Genomic DNA, 17127 nt, shown 5'->3' on the forward strand with positions numbered 1-17127 from the left:
CCAGCGCGTTGTGGTGGTGGTGGTGGGTGAAACAAACAAACAAACAAACAAACAAACAAACAAACAAACAATATAACAAAACAAAAAGTTTTTTTTCTCTACTTTGAATATTCATTTTTTTCTGTTCTTTGTCTAAATAAAAGTATATTTTCACATTATTTTGTTTTTGATAATGTTTTCAAAAATACATTTATTTAGATTTGCAGTTAGCACTAATATATGCATATCTGTGTTACAGAAATAAAGTTTTGAAGTCCAAAAACACTATTTTCCAAAAAATGCTGGAACTACACAAAGGCAAGGATCACAGGTTAAATGTATTGAAGTTGAATAGACGTGTAGTTCAAATCGCGCTAATAGCTATTAGTCATCATTCGAACGTCTACTCAATAAACGTCTAAAAAAATTTCACGTAAAAGACGTCTATAACATGGATAATGTCAATAGTCTTTTAGACGTCTCATAGACGTCTATGCTACAGGCGTCGATGGCATAGACGTCTATATTTGTTACACTTTGAGACGTGTTTTAGCCGAGACGTCTGGTTAGCATATAGACGTCTAATAGACATCAAAATGCTCGCAGGGCGGTTGTTTGTTGCTACGAAATCCCAACAGTTTTATTGGAATTAATTTACGTTTCTTTACAATCTTGTGATTTAAATCGGTGTGTGTAGTGATAATCCAATTCATTTATTGTCTTATAATTTCATTTTGTCATTTTAAATTAATTTACTACACGGAACCTTCTATACGAGCAAATGTTCATGGGAAACGTTTAAGCAACGTAATTTCCGGTCCACATGTCTGAGTTTACTCCGACGTACTACTGAATTTATCCAACGTTATCCCATAAAATAAAATTGGTTTGCGTTAAGATGAAGCTTCTTACGCATAACATGCTGACTTCTCACGTCAAGGGCGTCACCAACGGATACCCGCTGCTGATCAAGGTAAAAATAACGTGAACCGAAAGCGGGACAAACCGCGATAGACTCCGCTTGCTATTTGTTTTGGTTGCTGTTATGAATATTATTAGTCAAGTAAATTACACATAACGGTCGTAACTCCTGAAAATATGAGTACGCATTGCTTAGCGACGAATACTTTATAAAAAGAACGTTTTGCCTGACCCTAGCCTAGATAGACGAATAAAGACATTACATATAGTAAGTAACTAAATAATTTGTAAACAATTCTGTAAAAGTGGAACCGCATCACACCTGAGGTGTTGGGAGAAACCCTCCAATTTTTAAACTAGCCATTAAAATGTCAGTTTTACAATCATTTCCGTTTGCAGCCAACGGAGGTGAAAGTGAACGAGGTGGACTTCAACGCGCAATTTGTCAGCCGTATGATTCCCAAGCTGGTGTGGAGCGCTCTGCTCCAAGCTGCAGAGGAGGTGACAAAAGTCAGCAATTTGGCGTACGATATCAAAACAACGCATGTAATTTGGGCTCATGATTGCCTCCGCAGTTGGGTCAGCGACAAGACCTGCCCGGTGAACTGGTAGCTGACTTTGAACACAATGAGGAGTTCCTCAAGAAAGTACACAGAGTTCTCTTGGAGGTGAGGCATTGACTGTGACACTTTTTAGTTTGTTGATTTTTGAAGTTAGGTCCATAGTTGGTGCACTGGCAGATCTGCCACATCCAATACGTCAGCCACGCTGATGTAGCAACAACTTCATCCATAATCTGAATCTGAACCCCTTATCCTTGTCCTCTCGTATTGTTGCTGTTGATGTCATGTTGCGATATGGTGACCTCTAGAGGCGGTAGTGTGATTCACACGTGTGTTTTCACAGGTGGAGGTGATGGAGGGCTGTCTGCAGTGTCCCGAGTCAGGGCGACAGTTCCCCATCACCAAAGGGATCCCCAATATGCTACTCAATGAAGACGAGGTGTAGGCGCGTGCGCACACACACACACACACACTGACTGGATGTGTGTGTTTTTGTTTGAAAACGGAAGTTGAACTGTATTTGCATTGATGTCAAGAAAAGATGAGATCATTTTTACTTTTTCTCAGCCAAATGAAATTTCAATGCCCTGTTCTTTTATCTGTATTTATTTTTTTACCCCCCTCCCTCCTTTCCAATAAACCCTTAGATTCCATTGACAGCCAGAAGTGCAGTTACGATTTTGTGGCCACTGAGGATTGACTTTATTATAGCTGTGAGTGAATGTAGGCGGGAGTGTGACTTGCTGAGTCTGTCTGTGCGTGATTGAGTCTGTTAGTTACTTTGAGTGAGTGAGTGTGTGTCAAAGAGTGACTATGAGGATGTGTAGGAGTGTGTGACTAGTCGCGTGCGTGCGTCTGTATGTCAGTCAATGAGTATGCAAGTGCAAGTGTGAGTGATTGGCAGTGCACAAGTTTGTGTGGTATTGCATGAACCTGACTTTGTTAGAGTGTGTGTGAAAGCAAAGTGTATGAGTGCCTGAGCATTTGAAAGTCTGAGAGTAAGTTAATATGACTACATTATCTGAGGGTACATTCGAGTATGACACTGTGTGTGTGTGCGTGTGTGTGTGTGTGTGCGTGCACCGCACACACATGTGATTGTAGGGAGCACAGAGGTCCAGATGACGTGGCAGCGGCTGGTCTATATTTGGCTAAGAGGGAAAAAAAGGCAGCAGACAGGCCGGGAGTTGTTTTTCACCATTTTTCCCTTTTTTTCTTCTTTTCTTTTTCATTTTGAAAGCCGCAAGTAAGTCGCAGTGGCCAAAAGCACCCCCGCCCCCACCTGCTTTGGTTTGCCTTTAGAGTTGTCTCCGTCTTCAACAAGTTGAAACAGACGTGTTAAACGACATTGTTTTCCAAAGTGGGAGCGGGTGCGTGCGCGGCGACACAGAACCCTGAGGCAGGCCGAGTGCTACCTTTCTTTCCTTCTACTTAAAGCAATTACAGGCCTGTGCCCACAACTATAATGACAGTATGATGCGATGGCAGCAGAGCAGCAATAAAAGCCACCCATGACAGATTAACAGTGCTGTGCAAATCCTGAACTGTAATTAACAACGAGATGGCTGGAAGATAAAGCAGCGTGCTGAGTGATGTCAAATGCAGAGGCGTTTTGAGACGCTGCCTTGGAACGGCTGCAATCAACTAATGCCGTTTCATTCGACCGCTTTTATTTAGTTCAGCATTTTTTTTTTTTTTTTTGGGAGGGGGTTGAGTGACTTTTTTTAGCCCGCAACTTAGTCATTACATAGTCTGCAGGCAGCCTGTGCTGCGTATCAACAAATGTTTATTACATGTTGGGTGTGTTATCATTCAGCAATATGTCGACTTTTAATCCCGCTCCATGCGACTCCTTTTAGCTGAACTTTATTGGTTGTACTGCATTTATATAGAAATAGAATAGAAATATCTATTATTCATTATGGACCACACGAATGTTAGTTGCAAAACGTCATGCTGATTGGCACAGATATCCCTTTCACCATTTAGTTGAATTAAACAACACGATTGTTACATCTCCATTTGAACTTTATTTTTTTGCTTTGTTTAGAATTTATTTGATTCAAACTTGGCTTAAGTGAAGCTCTCTTATCTGTATGCTTCTTTTTCCAATTAACAGGCAATGTGAGGATGGCGTTTGTACAATTTGGTGTGAATTTAAAATGCCTCTATTCATCTTATTTTAGTCACATGTTTGTGTTTCTGTTGTCATTAAACTATGACTAAGAGGCCACCACTTTTGGCCTCTTATCGACTTGTTAAGTAAACTAGCTCCGAGTGTTCAACTTTGTCTCCATTTACCGGCCACTTGAGGATTGTTGTTATTTTTAGAAGAAATTAACTGTGTGTATTTGTGTGCCCACTTTGGTGCGAGTCAAATGGCTCTTATCCACAAGTCACACTCCCTTCCTCTTTCGGGAGCAGCCCGCCTCCCAACCTCCCACAAAGACCGTCCACTGCTCTCAGGGCAGCCCCGCCTCCGGCTCTCCTTTCTCGCGGGCTGCGTGGCTCAGTCTGCGCGGCTCGTGATGGAGCTCCGTCCCACAGCAGGTCTGCACGCATACCAGCGGACCCCGCTTGATCTGCCCTGAAAGCGGCCCCTCCACCACAAGGACTTCTTTCATACTTCTTTCAACTTCTGCTTTTTCTCCGTTTTACCTCTCCCCGTATTTGGATGTTTATGCGAGGGGGCTCTCCGGGCCGTTGGTTTTCCAACATAAATCAGCACTTCCCTCCGGTTGTTTGGCTACGTTTTGTTTATCTGTACTGAGGATAATCAGGGCTTTTGTAATACGTTTTCGGGGAAGTAGTAAGTCTTTTGGAGTGTATCAATTGGGGCGTTAAATACCGCTGGTAGGTTCCTTCTGAGACGGAGGGCTATGTGGCCCCTTTGGCCCCGCCGGTGTGCTTGTCCGAGGTGAGGGCACGTAACGCGTTGTGAGCTGCCAGGTGCGGTGAGCTTATCATGGGCTGAGTTGTTTTTATTGCCCAAAGGATGGACACTGGAGGACTAATCAGATTTTGCTCAGATTAATTACGTCTAAATGTCTCAATTTTAAGTGTTGGACTAATATTATTTTCAAGAAGTTTGTGCAGTTTCTAGCCAGCCTAGCTCGCTTGATAAAATATGTAAAAACAAATTAAACACTGGAGTTTAGTCATAAGTAGTCCATCAATTAATTTTTTTTTATTTGGAGGACAGTTGTAACTTTTTGGTACGGTTTCGCCTGATATCAGCCTCCCCTTTCATGTGCTTTTTAGAAGTCGTGTGGGTAGCTTTAACTCTAACGCACGATTTTGCGATCAGGGGTTAGTGTCGGACTTTTAGTTACAGTCTCCCTTCGCTTCTGAATCTGGAGCTATTTTTTCCCCCCACAGTCTGACTGCCCCCGCGGCCGGCCGTTCAGGGACTGTGTCTCGCTCCCATCCCCTCTTCGGACAATGTGGCTGTCTCGTTTGGCTCTGCTGCTGCTCCTCCGGCTTTCCTTCGCGCTGGTCAAGGGCATCAATACTTGCGCCTTCATCAACCTGGACGAGCAGAAGTCGCGGCGCATCGAGGCGGTGCGCGGGCAGATTCTCAGCAAGCTGCGCATCCAGAGCCCGCCGGACGACGACGACGAGGTGGGGGCGGCGGCGGCCGGCGGTACGGTGCCCATGGAGGTCATGTTGCTGTATAACAGCACTCGGGAGCTGCTGAAGGAGAGAGCGCGTCTGGCAGACTCGACATGCGAACGAGAGAGCAGCGAGGAGGACTACTACGCTAAAGAAGTGCAGAGGATCGACATGCTGCCCCAGCGCACGCAAACCAGTGAGTACATTTCTCTAGATCGGGTAATTTCTCTTTTTTTATGCCTCATACGACGACTTACAGTGACAGTCAGAAAAGGTATCAATGATTTTCTGGTAGGTGGCAGAAGCGCCCCTTTTACCCACCTGTTGCCGTTCATCCAACAGGATCGTGTGGCGAATGTCACGTGACCAAACTGTGCACTTTGACGTCAATTTCAGTCGACAGCAGGGGGCGGTACTGCTTAAAATGTCAGCCTGATTCGATGGTTGAAAATTCCTGGGTTATTCTGTTTATTTTCTTATTCCACAGACGCAATATTATTCAGAACATTGTGTTTAAAAAAAGACAAGAACTACGAATTTTATGGCATTTAATTTCATTTCATTAGAGAAAGACCACTTTGTATCCCATTGGACATCAAAAACTCTCAGGGAGGGAAATGGGGAACAGATAAGATATACATCTTCCAATATGTAATTAGGTAACCTATCATTTCACTTTATGCATGACTAAGACAAAAGAGGGCAATATTCCCCATATAGAACTGAAGGGGGGATCTTTGGAGGTTATATTTAGAATCAATTTGTACCCTAGGTCTGACAGTAGTATGGCATCAAGTTTGAAAAGTCAGTGTGCATCTGCGTTCTCTAGACATCACGTCAATGGTGGACGTGTGGTGGAAATGCCACTAAATGTTAGGCTACGAATGAAAGAAACACATACACCGACATTGGAGAATTACGTAACCTCTGAATTCCATCCAGTGCGACAATGGCCAAAGCTGCACAAGGCATTCATTACCTTGCTGTCCAAACCTTTTATTTGTTTTTCATCACCACTCATTATCCACTGTACATTTGTTGACTTGAACAACAGCTCGGGTCTTTCTTTTTTCCCCCCTCTCCTCGGCAGACGCAGTTCAGCCGCTGCCACTGGACCCGCATTACAGAAGCGTCCTGTTCGACGTGAGCAATGTGGACATGACAAACAGCACGCTAGTCAAGGCTGAGTTCAGGATCTTCCGAGCCCCTAACCCGCAGGCCCGGGCCTCCGAGCAGAGAGTGGAGATCTATCAGGTTAGGATCCAAACACGCATTTTTAATGTGGTTTTAAAGGGGAGCCTCATGTGTTCTTAAAAAAATGAAAAAAAAAAACAGACAACATTTATACCGTGTTTATTTTGTCTAAAAGTAGATGTGAATGTCAACAATCGGATGTGTGACTTGTTTTGTGGCTGTGGGCAAATATTTCACACCTCTCAGAATTCCCAGGGAAGCAAGTCACCTCCATTTGCATGCTAAGTTTATGAGCATAGAATGTTAGCATGTGTTATTTAGATCCAATTGAGTAAATGAGGCTCCTTTCCACAGTGGAAAAGGAGCCAGACCTGTGCCAAGGACAAACACTTAACACTACCAATCCAGGAGCTGCACCAACATTTAATGGCTTCTTCCTAACCACTCCACAAAGTGTTGTGGAAATCCCTTAGTCAAGTGTTTTTTGCATAATCCTGCACATTTCAAATAAGTAAACATTTCTTTCCACAATTCATAGGAAATTCCTTTCCAATTCCTTTCTAATTTTGGAAATTTCTTTCCACAATTCATAAGAAATCATGGAAATAGAATGCAAACGCTACTGTTTCAAACTGACAACATAAAATAATTGCTTTACCTGACGGTATTGATAAATTATTGCTGCGTTCTCGCATTCTGTCACTCATGACGACCACATGCGAATTTAGAGGTTCTATCGTAACTTCTTTTTCAAAGATTATTGTGCAAGGTCTACTAGATGACATTGTAATTGGATGACAGCAAAAAAACAAACAAAAAAAACAGCTTTTCACTTGATGACTCCATTATATAGCCCACCATATAAAAATCTGTCTTTATGGTAATTTGGGAGTAGGGAATGAGTGATCATTCCCCGCTCCCTAATCACTACGTAGGGATTTTTTAATGGGACTTTTTGGTGAACTATATGGTCCATTATATAAAAATACTACATAGTGATTAGGCAGGAGGGAATGACGATACAAGCACCAACAATAAAACAAACAAACAAATGTCACACCAAGTAAAAGTTTGGCAGATAGTAAAAAATTGTGTGTGGAGGGGGGGTAAAGAAGCCAATTCCTTCAAGCTGTTTTCTCGCCACTTCCAGGTAAATTTAAATGTAAACACACACCAGAAAGAGCACAATGTCAATGGGAATGTATGTGTCGTGTCAGCTGCTGAAGCCGGACGAGGAGAGCACGTCCACGCAGCGCTACATCGACTCTCGCACCGTGCAGCCGCGAGCAAGGGGAGCCTGGCTCTCGGTGGACGTCACAGAAACTGTCAAGGACTGGGTGTCGGAGCCAGGTGGGCATCATTTGTATTCACACATTAAAACGCTTTGGTGCTCTTCTTCTCATGCGTGTCTTTTCCTTCTCTCTACTGGCAGAGAAAAATCTGGGCTTGAAGCTGGGTGTCCACTGTCCATGCTGCACCTTCGTCCCCGCCACCAACAACATTGTTCCTAACAAGAGCGAAGAACTGGAGGCTCTCTTTGCAGGTTTGCTGCGATTTTATCCACAAAAATTGGCCTCCTCTGCCACATATAGGACAGGAATTTTATTGTTTATAGATAGATAAACAGAGATACATTATTTGTAGTAAATAAATCATTTTCAGCCTATTGAAATGAAATTATATCAGTTTCACTTGACCGCTGTTTGGGCACGTATATTTAGGACTCGATCGTGTATTTACGCGAAATATTAAACACAGTACATTTGTGCACCACTGGAAACTACAACCACAATAATAAACAGGTTTGGCAAACAAATATCTCTCCGGCAGTCTCAATCAAAACGTATGCATTGAAAAAGGCGTCATCATGTTACGTATGTGTGTAAATTACATGGACCATAAAAGTTGGTCAACAAAACATATGGTTCTAAAAATCAGGTGAGTGTTAAGACGACAAGAAATGTGGCACTCACCACATGATTAATGATTCAATGTCACACCACCCCGCTAAATAGCCGTCCTGTTCTCCCACATACACTGCAATACTATTGAGCAACAAGGAAGCGTGCGTGGCTTTGACCAGGCCCCAAATGAGTGCCCTTTACTCCCAATTTACTCTCAGCTTAATATTTTTTCCCCTCGTTATGTCAACAAAAAATATCAATGTTTGATTCTGCTGTAAGACAAGCAAAGGGCTTGTTTTTACCCGACCACTCCCCGGTGCTACTCAACAGCGAATAAACATTTGAAATTGGCCGCGATGTGTTAGCACGCGAGCATGCTAATACCTACCAAATGACAAGATGATGAGGGTGTTGTCAGTCCCGCGGGGTGTCATTAAATGCGATTTTTGACGAGTTTAAGAGAGCTGCCTGCACATGTTTGGAGACTTAGTCAGAGAACTTTGCGAATGATTATATTTATTAGTTAGAGGCAACCATTTAAAAGAATTGAAACAAAAAATCCTCAAATATTTGGACAAAAAAAACCAAATCCCCCCCAAAAATAAAAATCTGAAAAAAGAAATTAAAAAATCCGGGAAAAAAAAATCCCCCCCCAAAAGAATCCCCCCCCCCAAAAAAAAAATCTGAAAAAAAAATGTAAAAAATAAATCCTCAATCAAATTAACACTATTCTGAACTCAAAGAAAATTAAAAAAATTATCTGGAAAGAAAAACCCAAATCAGAAAAAATAAATAAATCCCCAAAAAATTCCCCCCCCAAAAAAAAATATCTGAAAAAAGTTTTTAAAAAAATCCCCTCCAAATTTTTTTAAAAAAAATTAAAAAAAAGCACCCCCCCAAAAAAAACAATCAGAATTTTTTTTTTTTTTATGTTTAGACTATTGCAGTAATAAAATAGCCGTTATTCTGAAGAGCTCAATACAGTACAGAATGACTCGCTCACATCATACAGCAGCGAACTGTGCTGCCCATCATCTTGATTCTTTTCCTTTAAACGTATGAGGAGTGGCACTCCAAAAGCGTTGTCTTTTTTTGCACAGGCGTGGACGACGAGCAGCTGCGCCTGCTAAAGCAGCAGAGCCAGGTGAAAGGTCAGGCGGACTTCAGCAGCAAAACGCCTCACCTCATCCTCACACTGCTGCCCAGCGACCGAGTAGAAAACCCGGCCAAGAGGAACCGCAAAAAGAGGGCGGCGGCTACTGAGGCAGCAACCTGCTCACGGTATGACTGCACTCTAAGTATTCAGACATACAAGGTTATTTTAGCAAACAAAATCTAACAAAAAAACTAACACTAAAAAAAAACAAAAAACATGTTCATTAACTAAATCAAAGAAATGCTTTTTGGAAAACTAACTGATTTTACGTTTACAAAGCCAGTTGTCTCTTAACACTGTCTTTTCCAGGAAACATAAAATTGACTAGCTGACCCCAAACCTTTGAACAGTAGTGTGTACATTATGTCAAAATGGACTAAAGAAAATGCTGTGCAAAGTCTAAGAACGGTGTCTCAGTGTTTAGACTGCTGCGTGTTTGATTTCGTCTGGCTCACACTGTCTGGCAGCCTTGCATTGTCATTACCATTTTCTTTTGTCATTTTCCCATGACACAACTTTAAACACCCGTTTTCTCTGTGTGCGTGTGATAGCGGATCCGAGTCGGGCTGCTGCCTACGCTCGCTGTACATCGACTTCCGGCGTGACCTCAACTGGAAGTGGATCCACGAGCCCAAAGGTTACAAGGCCAACTTCTGCGCAGGCAACTGTCCTTACCTCTGGAGCGCCAACAACCACTACAACATGGTGGGCTTTAACTCTTTCTGTTAAATAACACCGACCTGGCCGCACAGTGGAAACAAACACAAAAAAAAAATGTATAAATATATACATAGTTACATTTTACAATGTTTTGTATACATGATCCTCACTCAGAAATATTGTAAATATGTGACTGTACAAAATTGCATTGGTTTTCAGTATTGGCTTCAAGATGTCATTGAAGACATCACATGACACGGCTGTTCGATGTCAACACCCAACAATCATTGTAGTGACGTGTCTGCTTGGTGCATATGTCAAACGTGCAGACTTAGGCGACGCGCATTACGAAATGCGCTCGACATGCACGCTTTGTGGTCGCTGGTTTACCTCAACCTCGTATGGCACCCATAAACATAAAGAACAAGACAACATGCTGCGCTGTCGGCAGGACAGCGCACACACACTGCTTAGCATCGTAACAAACAAATATGCGCGGTGAATAATACTGACACTCTGCCTGTGTTTGATCAGATCCTACCGCTGTACAACAAGCTGAACCCCGAAGCGTCAGCGTCACCCTGCTGCGTCCCCCAGGACCTGGAGCCCCTCACCATCATGTACTTTATCGGACGCAGCCCCCGCGTGGAGCAGCTCTCCAACATGGTGGTCAAGTCCTGCAAGTGTCGTTAGAGACAGACGCGCGTCCGCCCGCTTTCCATTTGAGGCTGGAAATAAGTTCACATCCATACTGTGCATACAGCAAGTATTCATAGCATTTCACGTTTTATGCATTATATGTTCAACATTTTTTTTCCCCCCCTCAAAACTCTACAAATGAAGTGAAGCTGTGAATACTTTCCGGATGCACAGTAAACAAACATGCTGTAATAAACTTCAACAGTGCATCCAGCACAGGATTCCTTTCTGTCCACTGTTCCTTTTGATTGTTTGTACTGTAGCTAGACAAGAGGAATAGAAAGAAAAAGAGGGGCCGTGTCCAAGTGAGTGGGCCGAGGCCCTGCCAGCTCACTGCGGTCTAGGCCTCAAAATGTGCCCCGACGTAAATAGGATGCGAACGTTTTTTGACGAAAAGGCATCCATTCAAAACGCCTTCTCCTCCTCCGTTGCTGCTTCTGGGATTTGTGGTGGGAGGAGAGAGCAGGAGACGGCCTTTTGAGAGCCAGACATGGGACGGACGACGGGGCGGAATTTGTCTGGAAGGTGGTGGTTTGCAGCCCGGCGCATTTCCGAACATTTTTGGGGTCTGGCAGCCTCAGGATGCTGACTGGCTTCTTTTTTTCTTGTGCATTCATTATCTTGATGGTCATATGCGGACTTTCTCGTGTTCTCTATGTCATTGTTTCCCAACCTTTTTTCATTCACGGCACACCTTTTCATTGGAAAAAATCTCCAGGCACACCACCAACAAAAATCTGTTAAGTGTTACACCAGCCTCTATATTAAAATCAGTTATATTACAACAAAAGATGTAAAGTTCTATTCCTATATATGTATGGAGAGTCGAATAATTGAATAAAAATAAATACTAAATATTCTTTAAATTGTATTTCTTTTGTAAATGAAAGTGACAGTTTTTGAAAAAAGGTTTTAGACAGTGTAAGGAATAAACTATTGAAAGTGATTGTGATCAAAATCCAAAATTTTTCATTTTGTATTTGTTGGGTTATAGTTGATGGTGTTATTATTCCGAATGTGTTTGAATAAAAGGTTGATTAAAAAAAAAAACGTTATGCCGACATTTGTTATTTTGGGGGACACCAACTCATATATATATATATATATATATGTACATATATATATATATATATGTACATATATATATATATATATATCCGTTGAGGCACGGAAAGGAAGGCAGTTCAACCTTGTGTTGGCTCGTGAGTGAACGATTCATTCAAAAGAACGAATCTTTTCAGTGAACGAGAGTGAACAGTGATTCGTTCTTTTTTCAGTTCACATGACTTCAACCAGTAGGTGTCGGTAATGCGCATTGAAGCTGGTGCCACGTCGCCGTAAAATAAAACGAAGAAGGAAATGACGTCACTTCCTGTTCACGAACGAGACGCGAATTGCATTTCCTGTTCGACAACTGAATGGATCTGTGAGTGAGTGATTCGCATTTCCAGTTCATCGCGAGAACGGATCAGTGAGGGAAGGAATCCAGACTTTCCCGTTCGCGAACGAGTCAACGAGTGAACTGCCTTCCTTCCCCACGTGCATCAACGGATTAGTCAGTGAAGGTGTTGCGTCTCCCTCCTGGCGTGAACTATGTAAGACAGAATGTAGATTTACGATTAGCCAAGGAAAGTAAAAACCACTCACTGAAACACCACTACTTTTATGCACGTTTTCTCCAAGCTAGCGGCTAACTTTATTGCATGAAGTAATGCGCCGTTATGCTAAAACGGGGAGATTATGCTTCTCTTTGGGTAATCTTGATTTTATAAAATTAAAAGATCGTGAGCGGCATTGGAGCCCCATTTCAACCCCTTACACTGAGTGCCAAGCAGGGAAGAAATGAGTACCATTTTTAGAGTCACCGGTATGACCCGGCCGCGGTTCCGGGGCTTGAACCCACGACCTCCCAATCTCAGGGCGGGCACTCTCCTCTTCGGCCACTGAGCTGGTAGTTATTTTCATTCCTATTCGTACACCTACAGCAGAACCTAGGATCTGGATTGGATCCGATTTTTTTTTTTAGTTTACAATTGGGCAAATCTTACAGGGGACACTTTCAGAAACAGGTGATCAGCAGAATGTTGAATTTCAACCTCGGTAGGTGGGCTGGTACGCTGTAAATGCAACTATTTGTGTGTGAGCCATCAAATATGTCTCCTTGAAAATGTCGTTTTCGTGGTTTGTCAACAGCGGCCAGGGAAGTTTGCTGCTGCCTTTCATTTACTATCGCTTCCTCAGCCTACGCGACACGTCCAGAAGAAATCCATATTGCCGGTAAGAGCTGCAAATACACATTGTTCTATACTTGCTTCTACTGATGGTTGCCTTGTTTTCTTTTTTGACAGTACTCTATTTGCTGAGCTGCGAATCCTCCTGGAGCACTACATCATGAAGCCTGCGTGCCCTGCCTTCTTCCGGAGGATGTGCCTCAGCAGCATTGCCTTCGTCAGCCGCTTGGCCCCCACCGGCATCTGAAGGCCTTGACATCCCCCCCCCCCCCACTCCTTTTTTTTTTTTTTTTCTTTGCGTTTGGCCGCCAAGGACGTGACTTCCATTTTGGATGAGGACGCACAATGTGGCGCCATCAATGGAGGACATTTTGTTTTTATTGTTGCAATGACAACTTGACAGTGTACTGCAATTCAAGACCAGCCTGAAAAGCATTGAAGTTGTTTTATGTCCTCTTCTCCTTTCCTAATGTGACCTCATCAAAATGGTGGGCCTGCTGCTCTTTTATGCCAGAGCACATGAGACATCTTAATGTGATCCTACAACTTTATTTATTCACTTGAGATTAGTCACAAACTGAGCTTCTAGTATATGATTACAAATTTAAATATTGTCAGAACTGATGCGATGTATGCAGTTTATACTTTATTTATTGTATATACTCGTTAAAGTCCTCAATTCACTCCTCGCTGTACAAATGTCATTTCTGCTTTTTCCAGAATGCATAAGTAATGGGTCGTTCCTTTATGCTGATGGAATTCTTGAAGTGAAATCCATGATGCATGTCGTTAAGTGGGAAGCTGCACTGAATTCCAATGCATTATAATTCAACCTTTATGCCCAATGCATTTAGCACACTTGTACTAATACATGTGCCCTAACTTTTCTTCTCCCATGTCTCCGTCTGCCTACAGATGAACCACATTTTTATCGCGTGATGAGCTCTTAACGATTCTGAAATAAAATGTTAACCGAAACGTCATATTTATTTTGTGCTGAACTAATGTGCAAACTGCATTTCGTGATGAAACCCGCGAATGCCTCTTTCGCCGACTGTGGGAGCAAATTATTCAATCAGTAAACGTCTTGAATATGTTATGCAAAGGGTGGCCAATAGTGATGTGATGTGATGTTTAGAATCAGATAACTCAAAATGTTAGTTTAAATGAAAGCAGTGCTGCGCTCGGGGAATCATTTGATAATCCAAGAGGCATTACGATTAAACCAGCTACCATGGCAACGTCGCCACCCGCAATAACCTGTACAATCACGCTAGTGTTGGCTCGTGAGTGGACGATTCGTTCAAACAAACGAAGCTTTTCAGTGAACGAGAGTGAACAAATCACTTCCTAAAGTGATTCGTTCTTTTTTCTGTTATATGACTTCAACCAGTAGGGGTCGGTAATGCGCATTAAAGCTGGTGCCACCGCGCTGTAAAACAAAACGAAGAAGAAAAAGACGTCACTTCCCGTTCACGATCGAGTCGTGAATTGCATTTCCCGTTTGACAACTGAATGGACCTGTGAGTGAACGCATCTGTGAGTGAGTGATTCGCATTTCCAGTTCATCGCGAGAACGGATCAGTGAGGGAAGGAATCCGACTTTCCCGTTCGCGAACGAGTCAACGAGTGAACTGCCTTCCTTCCCCACGTGCATCAACGGATCAGTCAGTGAAGGTGTTGCGTCTCCCTCCTGGCGTGAACTATGTAAGACAGAATGTAGATTTACGATTAGCCAAGGAAAGTAAAAACCACTCACTGGAACACCACTACTTTTATGCACGTTTTCTCCAAGCTAGCGGCTAACTTTATTGCATGAAGTAATGCGCCGTTATGCTAAAACGGGGAGATTATGCTTCTCTTTGGGTAATCTTGATTTTATAAAATTAAAAGATCGTGAGCGGCATTGGAGCCCCATTTCAACCCCTTACACTGAGTGCCAAGCAGGGAAGAAATGAGTACCGTTGTTAGAGTCACCGGTATGACTCGGCCGCTGTTCCGGGGCTTGAACCCACGACCTCCCAATCTCAGGGCGGGCACTCTCCTCTTCGGCCACTGAGCTGGTAGTTATTTTGGTACAGTAGTATAACACTTATAGTAGGTTTTAAATAACGTATGCATATACACGCCTAAATATTGTTATCCAAAACATCTACTGCAATTTCACATTGGATTCACATTGGATTGCTGGTTTGAAATTTACTTTTAATATTAATATTTTTAATAAACATTTATGTTAAAATTTGTCTGGTCTGATGCCTTGTTTTTATATTCGCCAATTAAAACATAAAAATCTGACATTTGGTTAACTGCTTTATATGACAATATGTGTTTGTATATCTACTGCAATTTCACATTAGATCGCTGGTTTGAAATTTACTTTTATTATTATTTTAATAAACATTAAAAATCTGTTAAAACTTGTCTGGTGTTTTATTCCTTGTTTTTGTTTTTTGGGGGGAAATGCAATTCATGACCGTGGAATAAACCGAGAGAAATGCTTTCGCTGGGTAGAAGCTTGTAAAGGCTGCCGCCATCGTTCCTGTGCCGAAGAAGCCTGCACCGTCCTGCTTCAATGACTACCGCCCCGTGGCACTGACGCCCATCATCATGAAGTGCTTTGAGCGGCTTGTCATCAAATCCGTTCTCCCCCGACCATTGACCCGTTTCAGTTTGCGTACCTCCACTCGGCCCTCACCCACCTGGAGAGAAAGGACTCATATGTGAGGTTGCTGTTTGTGGACTTCAGTTCATTGTGCCGCAGCGACTCGACGACAACTCTGCAACTGGCTATTGGACTTCCTCTGTCAGAGGCCTCAGGTGGTGCGTGTTGGCGACAAAATCTCCGCCAGCATCACACTGAGCACAGGGCTGCGTCATTGCAGCAGTCCATTGCTCTTCACCCTGCTGACGCATCCTGCAACCTACAGCGACAACTGCATAGTTGCTGACGACACGACTCTGGTGGGTCTCATCACGAAGGGCGACGAGACTCGGTACAGGTCGGAAGTTGACCTTCTGACCATGTGGTACAGGTACAAAGACCTCCAGCTGAACGTAAACAAGACCAAGGAAATCGTTGTTGACTTCCGGAAGGGTCACACAAAACACCTGCCGCTGATCATCGACGGTACTGTGGTGGAGAGGGGGAGCTGCACCAAGTTCCTGGGGGTGCACATCAGTGAGGACGTCTCCTGGTCCGCAAACACCGGGATGACCTTTCGATCGACGCGGGTTCCTTCTCTAGTGACGACCCGGCTCTATTGTGGTAAACCTGTCCGGTTTGTTTCTTGACCCTAGCTTTGCCGATTATGACTCAGTTTCCTCCTGTGTGTAAGTTAGTTCTTGCGAAATGTGATCCCTCGGCTGAAAATCTTTTTGAAGTGGCCATATGGGTGATGAGTTGTTCTCCGGGAACTTATGATAAAACAGGGGGGAATTGTTAGATAAATTGTATATATATGTTATCATGCGTTCCCTAATGAGTACTTATTAATAAAGTTATTGCGCAGAATGCTTGCTGTTTCTTCTTGCAGACATCACCTTCTGCACATGTCATTTTGTCTATGCTACTTTGTTTCCCATAACATTCTCATGGGATCCTGTCCGCGACTTCTAGTTTCACATAGAATCTCGTTTCTTCACTCATGAGACAAAGCCCACGCTTTCCCCCCCACCTATCAGGGGCTAGTCTCACATTGTAGGTAGGGCATTCCTAAATAAAAAGAGAGGAGTGTAAACAAGACCTTTAGTGTATTTTGGATTGCTGTAAGTCTCGCGAGAAAAGACTCAACATTCTGTCTCACTGGTTTTGTCTGCTGATCCTTTTGCTGAATCTGAACCTAACAGATTTTATGGTTAGAGCTAGGTTGAGAGCTAGGGTTAGAGCTAGGGTTAGGGTGAGAGCTAGGGATAGTGTTAGGGTTAGAGCTAGGGGTTAGGGTGAGGGTTAGAGCTAGAGTTAGAGATAGGGTTAGGGCTACGGTTAGCGCTAGGGTTAGAGTCAAAGTCAAAGTCAAAGTCAAAGTCAGCTTTATTGTCAATTTCTCCACATGCCAAAGACACACAAAGAAACCGAAATTTCGTTCCCCCCTATCCCACGGTGACAAGACTCACAACAGACAAACAGTAAACAAGTATAACAAAAGCGTGCTGAATAAATAACACAACAATAAATAAATAATTAATTAAGAGGAGCGTAAAAACGC

General features: G+C 43.0%; 2 protein-coding genes and 1 long non-coding RNA gene across 5 annotated transcripts; all 3 read left to right on the forward strand.

Annotated features, from left to right (window-relative positions):
* The first annotated feature begins 603 nt into the window (after nt 1-603).
* trmt112 (tRNA methyltransferase activator subunit 11-2) lies at nt 604-2122 on the forward strand. Its single transcript, XM_088391720.1, has 4 exons — nt 604-952; nt 1300-1401; nt 1476-1568; nt 1807-2122. The coding sequence occupies exons 1-4, from the start codon at nt 878-880 to the stop codon at nt 1906-1908; spliced, it is 372 nt and encodes a 123-aa protein (XP_088247846.1). The 5' UTR covers nt 604-877; the 3' UTR covers nt 1909-2122.
* tgfb5 (transforming growth factor, beta 5) lies at nt 2069-10909 on the forward strand. Of its 3 annotated transcripts, none has more exons than XM_088391040.1 (8): nt 2069-2176; nt 2568-5271; nt 6166-6329; nt 7487-7619; nt 7702-7812; nt 9274-9454; nt 9881-10034; nt 10524-10909. In XM_088391040.1, the coding sequence occupies exons 2-8, from the start codon at nt 4905-4907 to the stop codon at nt 10680-10682; spliced, it is 1269 nt and encodes a 422-aa protein (XP_088247166.1). In that variant the 5' UTR covers nt 2069-2176; nt 2568-4904; the 3' UTR covers nt 10683-10909. The 3 variants fall into 3 exon arrangements, with proteins under 3 accessions (XP_088247166.1, XP_088247121.1, XP_088247028.1); XM_088390995.1 differs by lacking the exon at nt 2069-2176 and having other exon boundaries at nt 2267-4380; nt 4842-5271; XM_088390902.1 differs by lacking the exon at nt 2069-2176 and having other exon boundaries at nt 2267-5271.
* A 1380-nt stretch (nt 10910-12289) lies between these two features.
* Nucleotides 12290-13897, forward strand: LOC148403877 (uncharacterized). Its single transcript, XR_015862251.1, has 3 exons — nt 12290-12788; nt 12882-12965; nt 13037-13897. It is a non-coding gene; the product is annotated as an uncharacterized LOC148403877 (long non-coding RNA).
* Nucleotides 13898-17127: the final 3230 nt, after the last annotated feature.

Source organism: Syngnathus floridae, chromosome 1 (genome assembly GCF_059516105.1).
Source record: "Syngnathus floridae isolate MCC-2025c chromosome 1, RoL_Sflo_1.0, whole genome shotgun sequence".
Lineage (NCBI taxonomy): Eukaryota > Metazoa > Chordata > Actinopteri > Syngnathiformes > Syngnathidae > Syngnathus > Syngnathus floridae.